Here is a 10,676-nt window from a genome sequence, read left to right as displayed (position 1 = left end):
CGTCTAACAAGTGTCACATCGTCTACCAAACCATGGGTACTTTCTACGCAGTTCCTCAACATGTCTGTGATTGTTTTGAACAGAAAACGAGCCCCCATTTATTGGACACGGACTCAACGAAGACCTTTCGGCGTCCCCCGCTGAACTATAGGACTGGTGGTACGTTCGCGTGCCACCTTTAGTCGGCAACGAAATACAACATGCTTTGTCAGTCTTTCATGCACTGAAGCCAGCAGCGGGCGACACACACCCTCGTACAATTGTGCCGCCGGCTCATTCCACGGAATATCACTGTGCGTGACAGTAGTCCTTCACCCCACACGAGTGACTCTCGAGACTTGCTGAACAAACTAGCAGATGAAGGATTTAAACAGTATTGAACAAGGAAAGAGACGTGCCGTTAAGCAAAAAGAATGCGCAGCCTGGAAGGAAGAACTTCCAGCATGGCATCCTGCCGCCCATTTAGAGAACTTTCCCTGGCCGCGAAAAGCACAGTAAGTGTTCTCTAGGAGTGAACCTTATCACGATACTTACAGGTAGTGAAATTGACGAATGAATCAAAAAACTGCACAGCACGGTCGGTTGAAGGCTGGACTGAAAATGGAGTCAATTTGTTAACTTATCTTTTTGTTGCACGCTGCAGTAGTGCCTCTATGATCCCGAAAGCGGTAGTGATGCCTCCGCACACACGTGCTTTCGGGCTACCTTACCGCCAACTTCTTTCGGTGAACTGAGAACCGATCATAATCCATCCGGTGGACTAAACACACCTGTTTATGCCTCGTTGCAGCGCGTCACGCCCGCCCTGTCTCATCGCAGTGAAAGCTACTTCAGAGATACTTTACCCTCTTCTTGCACTTGGGAAGAAAGCTTAGGATTTCCAAAGGAGCCAGTTGCGAACCTTCGTGTCGAGGCAAAGCTGTGAGCCAGGAGAACCAGCCTGATCAGAAGACGGCGTTCCACGACTATCTACTTTAAAGAGTGACGTAGCTGATTGATTCGTTTAGAGTCATCTGCACAACTAAAACACTTTGCACATTTTTCACAAAATCAGACTGAGAAAAAAGGGCGGGCGCTGGTCCCCGTCTCAGAGACAGCAGCCGACATTGGCCTCTAATCACAACCGCAGTAGTCTCCATTACAAATACAGAATAAAGTACGCTGGATGCTCACCCTTCACAAAATTGCAAAGATATTTTCAAATCTCACAAGCAAGTGTATTCTTTAACCATTCTGCTTTTTATGCTCGAAGCTCTAGCGCTGAGCACACTGTACGCACACGAATTGTGAAATGGCTCCCTACGACCCGTTCCGAGAGTATCGTTGTCCCTGAGATTAACTAGCTTCCACTGGATACGGGCTTTCGGCAATTTGTGTAAAGTGCGTTGAAGATTTGCCATCTCGGGTGTCGTGTGTCGTGTGTCGTGTGTGTACTAACCGCCCTAATTCCCCTGGGAGCGGAATTCCCTCGACTCATGTACGAAGCAAAACCCACTGTGGATGCAGTACTGGCTGAGTCGTTTGCTTTCAGACGGATGTTTCGCTAGCTCTGGAGCTGTGTCTCGCGTGACCGCCGTCCCGTGCCACTAATCCCACTCTTTGTCCCGGTACACACTGCCCCGATGTTTCTCGCCAAATAGCGGGTTTGCGAGTTCTTTTTGATCGAGTTCGCTAGCATGGAAGGGTGGGTGCCCCGTGGTGCACTCGCCGAAGTGCAGCTTCGGGTGTACGTACACCCCCCCAGTTTCCCGTGTCCAGCATGGGTGTGTGTAGGTAGGGTGCCCTTCACAAAAGTACCCCAGCAACTTCGCATGCGGTTGTTGTTTCCCGCGGATGGTGGTGAGTCTTGGCTGGCTTTCCCGCTTCTTCTATGCTTGCTTCTCTAGCAACTACGAATAAGTAGCTTTTCCTTCGGTCGAATTTTTGTCCTTGGCTTTCTCGTCCGATTCGTTCTGGTCATGTAGTACTGTAGCGGTAGCCAGGAAAAGGCTTACTCAAAAACTACACGTCCACCAGTCCATCATCTTCCTCCACGGCCCTTCCACGGTTAAGGCTACCGCAACGGGCAGAATCACCATCTTTCTCCCGGTTTCTTCTGTTCATGCTGACCCGTGTGCCACACCGGACTCGTTTACCTCTATTTTTAACGTTGTCCGCGTTCGAGATGCACACAACGAACCCGGCAATTTATGTCTCGTTTCTCGTTCCATTTTCGCCTCCCTATTGGGACTTTCGTTGTCCGCTTCTCCGCGCATCTTTTACTCCTTTTGCCTCCCTCTAGTCTTCAGGCGAATTCACCCGGGGAAAACGGTAACAGAATTTCTTTTCTTCACAGAGACGAACTGTTCGTCGTGTTCGGTCTAAACTAAAGAGGGAGAAATTCGTTCATGTGTAACTCCTCTCGAGAGAAGGGTGAGAGGTGTGTCGCGCGAGCGGCAGAGACTTTTCTCCGAACTTTTCCGTACGGCTTTTTCCGTCCTGCCTCACGACAAGTCCTCGGTTTTTAGAGGCCTTTCTCTGCTTCATGTTACTTACATCCAAACTTGTCGTTTCGTTTCACTTCACGTACGCATGGCCTTCGCCTTCTCCCCTTTTGGGCTAGGCCCCCCCATCTTGGCTTTTTCGTCTTCTTGGCTTCGCCACATAGCAGAAGCCAATCTTGATGTGTTCCTCTTCGCGTTATCGTAGGTCCTCACCTGTTTAGCGAGCAGTAGCCTGTATGCTTTCTTCGGTCTTCGGGGGGAATGCAGCAATGCGTTTTTGTGACAATTTTCTTCTCTCTACACGTACATCTGTGTGTCTTTGACACGGGAGCGCGCTCCGGCACACACGACTGCCCCACCCGCCTTTCGGATTCCCGCGGCAAGGAGGATGGGAGGACTCCATTTTTGGTTGAAGGAATCTCAGATATTTGTCTCCAGTCTTAAACGCCTTCATTCCATCACTGGACGTCTCTTCTTCGCCTTCCTCTGAACTCCGCCCTGCGATACGTGCTCTTCTTTGAGCTTCTGCGGCCACGAAGTCCATCCAGATACTCCCTCTGTCTTCCACGTTTCTGTAAAGGTGTGTCTACCCCGACGAGAAGCCAGTCTTCTCTCTTTTTGTGTTTCTCCCTCCGTTTTCTTATTTTCTCTCAGCCCGTCGCTTGACTTCCGTCTCTTTCCCACCGCAGATCGACAGTGGCCCACTTCTCACTTTCCTTTTTCACGTGCGAGACTGTGGACGTTTCGTTGCTTCCTTTGCCTTTACAGGTGTTGAGCGCCATGCGGTCTGACACATCCTCTTCTGACAACCATTCTTCCTCTCCCGCTCTCCCTTCTTCCTCTGCGCATCCTACACCGCTCGGCGCAGGAAGTTCGCAGCTGCCTCCAGCAGGCTCCGCGTCCTTCGCGTCTTCCTTCTCCTTCCCCTCTGTACCTTCTTCCCGCGGACTCTCTCCAGCACTCATCGCCTCAGGGGCCCTCCAGCAGCATCACCAAGCGGCTGCTGGGGCTGTGATGTCTCTGCCTCTCCACCTACTCCGCCTCCAGCAGCAGAGTGCCTTGGCGAAGCAACAAGTCCTCACGGCTAGCGCTGCGTCGGCCACGGGAGGCACTGGAAGGCAGTCCGCCGCCGGCACCAGCGGCGCAATTTGTGCCCTTCTCCAGCACGCGAGTCGCCTGCCTCAGCAACAAACCTCGCTGGCGGCGCTCCAGCAGAGACAGGCTCATCAGACGCCCCCCGGAGGCGGGTGCGGCGCAGCCCCCGAGAAAGTCCACTGGGTTCAGGTAAGCAAACTGCCACGGCTCACACACTGTATAGGAGAAAGAGAGCGGAACAGGAGGAGCTGGAGAACACGTCACGGGAAATACCGGACACGAGAAGACACAGCACTTAACTAGGGAGGAGGGGCGACGCGAGGCGCCAGGACGGAGGCACTGCATGCACGCAATAGGGGGCCGAGGAAGCGAAGGACGAAGGAGAGTAGAGAGGCGACAGCACATGCAGAGAGCGATGGGTTCTTCTGCACCGTTCGCGCATCTGCGATGTGCGTTGTGATGCTTGTTTCTTCCCTATCTGGTTTCCGTTCCGTGCTCCTCTCTTGGGGTCGGGCGTCCTTGCTGCTTCCTCTCGTCGTGTCCCTCGCCTCCTTTCTCTCTCCCTCCAGTTGTCTGCCTTCGTTCTCCGGCGTGTGGTCCCTTCGCAGTGCGACCGATGCGACAAGTGGCGCGTGGCGCCGTTCGAAATCAACGCGACGACTTGGGTGTGTGCCCAGAACACGTGGGATCCGCGGTTCGCGTCGTGCAGCGCCCCGGAAGAGACCAATGTCGAGGTGGAAGGCTCTGCTGACGACGGGCGATCTGCGCTGCACGACGCCACCCGGCCCGAGGCCGCGTCGTCGCAGCCTGCGCAGCCAGGCCCCAGGGCAGGCTTGGCTGCAAACCCGCAGTTGACCCAGCAGCGGCTGCAGAAGCAAAACGCAGCGGTCGCTCCACTTCTGCCGGCGGGGGGACAAACCCCGGGAGGCGGGAAGGTCAAAGGCGGAGCCGGCGGAGGCCCCACCGTTGCAGCGAGTAAGTCGTGTGCGGCGCGAGGCAAGAAGAAGGCGAAGGCGAGCGCGGCGCCGGCTGTATCAACACCTGGCGCCAAGACGGGAGCCGTCAGTCCGCGCGGGGCGGCTTCAGCGACAAAGAAGGGCCGGGGAGGCAACGCTCGGAAGGGAGTCCCTCTTCCGGGAGAGGCCGGGCGCCTTAAAGCAGAAGGCTTGTCGGCGCAGACCTCGCCTGCTGGGGGCGGTGTCGTGGACATCAGCACGGCGGCGTCGGCGCTCATGGCGGCGGGGCTCCCCTTCTCCGCGCTCCAGCATGCACAGAGTCAGCACTTTCTGCAGCATCCTCTGCTTTCCTCCGGTGCGCACCAAGGAACGGGAGCGAGCGCGGGGGGCCCCGTGGCCCCGGCTCTGCGGCCCGGGGAGACTCGCGCCGGCGCCGCGGGCTTCACGCCCCTGCAGCAGCAGCTGCTCCAGCACCAGCAGCTTCACAGCCAGCGCCTCTTGCAGCAGATCCACTCGTACGCTCAGGTCTCTGCGCCGACGCTTCCCTTGGCTCTCGGCGCGCAGGCGAGCGGAGGGACGCAGCTGGTGCTCGAGCACTGGGTGCAGTGCGACGCATGCAACAAGTGGCGCCGAGCTCCGACGGAAATCAAGAGTGACAAGTGGTTCTGCTCCATGAACACCTGGGCCCCGCAGTTCGCCTCCTGCGACGCCCCTGAAGAACCCGATCCCGAAGCTGCAGACGTCGCAGATGCACCCCAGATGACTGCACAAAGCAAACCCGGCGCGAGCAACGCGGGGCTCCCAACAGGAAAGGACGAAGACGAGTCGGGCCGGGGAGCGGGGCGCGGGGCTCAGAAGCGGCAACGGAGCGCCTCTGTCCCTGGCGCTGGCGGCAGTGGCGGAGCGGGCGCTGCTGCTGGCAAGAGCGCGGCTGCGAAGCCGGGAGGAAAAGGGAAAGCGAAGGCAAAGACTGAGAAAGGAGACGGCACCGCTCTCGCCCACAGCGCCCCGTCCCTCGACGCCGACCAGGCAGACACTCGCGAGAACAAAGAAGAGACCGCTGCCGTCGACGCTTCCCTGTTCGAGGGTTCGAAGGCTCGACTGCCTATCTCCTCTCTGCCCCACGGCACAACTCTCGCCCTGTCGTCGCGTGCCTCGGTCCTCGCTGGACAGCGCTTCCCCGCGTGCGCCCCATTCGGCGTCAACCCCATCCAGAACACGGCTCGCCCCCCAGCTGTCGCATCTTCCGCTCTTCCTTCTGTGCCTTCCCTGTCTTCCCTGCCTCCGGCTCCTGTCCCTGGATCGGGCCGCAGTGCGACTGCGGGCGGCTTCGCGGGGAGAACGCAGGACGGGAAACCGCTCAAGTGGCAAAGGTGCACGAGTTGCAGCAAGTGGCGCCGCGTGCCGGAGGAGGCGGTGTTCAAAAACGACCGCTTCTGCTGCTATATGAACGTCTGGTCGGCCGTGCAGGCGACGTGCACGGCGCCTCAGGAGCCCTGGCAGGCGCCTGCCGAGCTGCCGGTCCGCGCTGGAGCCGCTGCTGCCTCCCACGGCCCAGGCGATCTCGCGCGAGACCAAGGGGAGGGCGTGACGAAGGGGCTGAAGGAAGGACTCCCGGAGGCGATAGCGGCGCTCACGTCGCGAGCAGTGGCGGGCGAAACAAACTGTCACGTTGAAGCGGAAAGGACTGGGGCCCAATCACGCACATCCTCTTCTCTCCAGAAGACAAGCGAGCAAAACGCTGCGGGCGAACCCGCCGCAGCGGCCAGCGGAGCGGGGACGGATCCTGCGCTCGGATCTTTCTCGTTTCCTGCGAGTCAGCTGAACTCTCAACAGCGGCTTCAGCTGCTCCTCCAGCTGCAGACTGCAGGCGCAAGCTTGGGCGCTCTCAGCGATCTCGCGGCCGATCCTGTCGCCTCGCTCCTCTCCACCGATGGGGCCTCTGTCGCGGACGCTCCAGGCGAGTCGTCGGAGCAGGCGAAGCCAGGCGCGTGCGAGGGCGCCGGAGACAGCCAGAAGGAAGACAAGAAGGAAGACGAGGCGGACAAGAATGAAGAGGAGGGAGATGAAGATGAACAAAACGAAGCAGAGAGTGATTCAAGCGACGAAGAAGGCGACGACGGGTCCTCGCAAGGCGGCAGCGGTGCGGCCGGAGGAAAAGGCAGCTCCAGCGGTGCGCACCCTTCTGGAGGCGAGCCTGCCGAGAAGCGAGGAGGAGGAGACGACAGAAAAGGAGGAAGCGCGAAAGCCGAGGGAGAGGAGCACGATGAAGAGCAGGGGCTGAAGAGAACGGAGGAAGGAGACCCAGAGGAAGAGAAGGGAAACGCGAGAGAGAGAACTACACGAATGCAGGGACTGCGCTCAGGCAGTAAAGAAAACGCCGCCTCACCAACTTTTCCACGTTCCCCGCCGACTGAGGACCATGTGCAGCCCCTTCCTTTCTCTCCTCTTACTGCCATTGCCTCTCCGCTGTCTCCTCCCTTGCGTTCCTCTCCTTCCTCTCTGGCTGCCTCGTGTATGTTTTCTTCTTTGGGTTCTTCCACGACGTCCTTGCAGCTACCTTGTGGGCCACCGTCGCTGTGCTTGTCGCTTTCCCTGCCTCCGGAGGAAGGTGCGTGCGAAAGGAGAGACGCAGGCTCGCCTGTCGCCAGCTTCGAGGACGCGTCGGGTCCGTCTACGCCTTCGACTGAGGCGTCTGCAGCCTCCAGTCCTCGCGGGTTCCCGTTCGACTGGAGCCGATGGAAAGTCGACTTCTCGTCCGCGGACGCGACTCCTTTGTCTCAGTCGAAAGACGCTGAGGGTGCCTGGTGTGCATTTGAGGAAGAAGGGAAGGAACCCGACAGAGAAGATCAGGGAACGGAGGCACGAGGGAAGGCATCTTTGCAGTCTCGCATGCTCTTCGCATCTTGGTTCCCTGTCTCGTCTCCGCTGTCCTCGTCACGTCTTTCGCCATCGCCACATTCTCCTTCTCTCTCCCCTGCAATGTCTCTCTTTCTTTCTTCTCCTCTTTCTTCTCGCTCTCTTTCTGTGCGCTCGTCTCTGTCGTCTCCTCGTTTTCCTCTCGTTTCCGTGTCAAGTCGTTTGCCCCCCGCGGCAGCTCTTCTGTCTCACCCCGAGGAGGGAAACGTTGAGAGGAGACATGCCGATTGCTTCTTTCCTGCTTGAGAGGGAGAAAAAACGCCCCATGCTCCATCGGGACGTCGACAACGCAGGAGACTTTACCCGTGTTTGGGTAGTATTTCCGGACAGACAAGGAATCCTCACTTGCAGGTGGGAAGACAGGGAACCGGGAAGGGCCGAGACGGATGGATCGCAGTGGGATGTCGTCTCAGAAGGGGGAAAGAGACGGAAAGGAGGAGCATTGTTTGACGCGCGATTTATGCATATCAGGCGTGTGTACATCTCTTTGACCAAGCAACCGATACACACAGACGCACACGTCGAGCTATTCATGTTTCGTGCTTCGCGAGTATGCAGAAATTAGGACTTCATTCCAACGATACACATCTGTATGTTCTTTTGCGATGCGATTGCTATCTATGTCTCAGTATATTCGCCGATGTCGAACTACGTGCATACCTAATCCTCGGTGTGAGTGTCCAAAGATACACATGGATGTGGATGTGTGTGCTGACTGTGACAACTTTTTTGTATCTGATCTTGTCTTTGTTTCCACGAGAGGGAAGAACTGAAGGATGCGGGCTTTCGGGACGGAGCGTCGTGTCTTGAGTGCCATCTCTTTTCTGCATGTTCGTGTGCGCAAAGAGCCGCGAGGCGTGTGTACCGACAGAGGTACCAAATCTTCTCTCCCTGTGAGTCAGGCGGATACACCTTTATACATTTGTCGCCGGCCACCACTCTGCAAGCGTCTCGATGTGGGAAGTGACGTTGTCTGTCAATACCAACACGGCACACATACGCGGATTTGCTCCAAGACTCGTGTCCTCGGCTGAAGCGAACTGTCGTTTCAGGGGTATTAATGGTTTGGCTTTCGCAGTCTTGTTCACTCGCACGGAGTGACTAAGTGCCAAACGGAGAATGTAATATCGAGTTGGCGAACTCGGTAATGATAGGTGCACTCGAGACGCGTCGATGCAGCATACGTAAGATACATAAGAGGTATCTATTTTCCCGGAGACGCGCTCGGGGGTGCGAGTTGTTGCAGGGTTCCAGGCGGCTTTTCCGTCGCGCCCATCTCGCACTTTGCTGCCCCGACGCTGTTGTCCCTGGCCGCGGAGAGAGGCAGCGGACCGCTCGCGCCTGCATGCAACTTGATCCGTCCGGGGCGCTCACACGTCTCGTCGGATCGTGCCTCTTTGAATTGTGAAACGATGTACGTCTGGGAGTGTGTTGCCAGGCAGAGCAAGCCTTGTCCGAGCTACCGCAAATGTGTTCGTGACGCGAGAATGCAAGGCGCAAGCACTCGGGGAGCCGAAGTCCTTGCACCAGAGATCAGGAACATGAATTTAAATCTGGACCAAATCCGCGTTACTTTCTATCTCTAAATTGTACAACGGGGTCGTAAGGTACGCCGGGGATAACAGGTGTCGAAACCGGGTAAGATTAGAATACACACTTCCGGATGTCCGAAAAACGCCAACAAATTCGAACTTGGATCCAGTATAAACAAAGACCTTCAAGGTCTAGACCAGCAGTCCAACGCGTAGTATATACTCCCCAAAAAAAGCTGACACATGTCCCACCAGAGTGACACAAAACCCCGGAAGCGCGCAGGCCGGATCAAGCAGCTGCTTGCGTGTCTGCAGAGAGACATGCCAGGCGTATTCTTCGCTTGTAGAGGGGCTAGATCATGAGAGTGCTGCAAGGAGTTTTTGCCATGCACACAGAAAATGCATCCCAATTTTGTGGAGCCCGCTTTTCTCACCTGTAGACCCGAGACCATAGCCCGAAGATTTATGCGTGAACGCAAAAGTGTCGACGAACGGTCTTATCCAGGATTTTCACTGGGATATACACCGTTACACAGCGGCTCCCGTTTCCCAGGCAGTGGAAGAGATGCATATGGTTAGAAAGTGAACGGCGGCCATTGATGAGCCTCTCGTACTGCGACTCCACCCCCGAAACCAAGTAAGCACAGGTTGGCAGACAAAAAACAGACTTGCGAAAGTCTAGCGTTCGCGCATGTGGTAGACTGTCCGCGCCCCGATCGGCTGAGAACGCCACGGGGGTTTCGATGCATTTGCCTAAAGCGCGCAAACACTGGAAAATGGGGTATCTCCAGCTTGGCCAGACGAGTAGCTACGTCGCCTCTTTTCCTTCCCGTGGCGATCAACCGTGAGCAACCGGGTGTACCGTCGACTGAACTAGCCGGCGAAGAGAGGCGTGCGTCGTCGCGCGGCCGCCTGCTGGCTCTCGAGAGTTTTCGCGTGGCGTCGCGGGGAAAACAAAAATGCACGTTCGTCCAGGCGTACTCGCTTTCGACTTCTTTCACATTTCGTGAGGTGAGTGCTTTGGCCACGGGAGCGCGAAAGCATCGAAGAAATGCAGACATTCGGCGCGTCTTCCCAACTTCGATGGTGTGCAGCGTGACGCGCATGCATTCGTCCGTAGACCATATCACCCTTGGCTCGGCCCCGTCTTTTTCCACGTTTTCTCAACTGCCTTCCGAATCGGCACTGTTAGGAAGGAGAGAACTGCTGACGAAGACGAGGAGAGGCCACGTCTTATCTTTTGTCGAGAGGAAAGGCGACCGGTCCCTTTGTGCGTCGCAAAACCTGCGGTGTGTTCGAAGCTGAAATTGAGGGTCAGTGAACAGATGCCAGCGAACACGGCGCGCGGCGGCCACGGGTAACAACTAGCCCAGCCCTCCCCTTGGTTTCACGCATGTCTCACGTGTTTGCAATTCTGGATTTCCGCCCGTTTGTTTGCCTCGCTCTGTATCGACTCGGAGGAACGCGCTGTCTTTTGCGTCTCCCCCGTTCGCCAGGACACCTTGCAGCCACGCTGTCCCGCAAGCGCAGACTTTGCGGCCGCCCAAACCGGTGTTCAAAGAAAGCTGCATGCTGCGTTTTTTGTTAAGATTTTCGCCAGACGCCAGTGTCCAGCGCGCATTTGCTCTCAAACGCAACTGTCCGGGCGGTCTGTTCTCTGCTTGCGAGTCTCTGTCTCTCGCCCCTCGTCC

At 57.0% G+C, this 10,676-nt stretch overlaps 1 protein-coding gene across 1 annotated transcript; it reads left to right on the top strand.

Moving 5' to 3' along the window:
* Positions 1 to 3,263: 3,263 nt before the first annotated feature.
* On the top strand, positions 3,264 to 7,699 carry NCLIV_032350 (putative CW-type zinc finger domain-containing protein; the record flags this gene model as incomplete). The annotated part of the gene is made up of 2 exons (XM_003883431.1): positions 3,264 to 3,767; positions 4,187 to 7,699. 2 exons carry the CDS (start codon positions 3,264 to 3,266, stop codon positions 7,697 to 7,699), a joined length of 4,017 nt encoding a protein of 1,338 aa, XP_003883480.1.
* Positions 7,700 to 10,676: the final 2,977 nt, after the last annotated feature.

Source organism: Neospora caninum, chromosome VIII (genome assembly GCF_000208865.1).
Source record: "Neospora caninum Liverpool complete genome, chromosome VIII".
In the NCBI taxonomy this organism is placed as follows: domain Eukaryota; phylum Apicomplexa; class Conoidasida; order Eucoccidiorida; family Sarcocystidae; genus Neospora; species Neospora caninum.
Note: the sequence above shows the minus strand (reverse complement) of the source record. Positions and strands in the feature narration are given on the sequence as shown.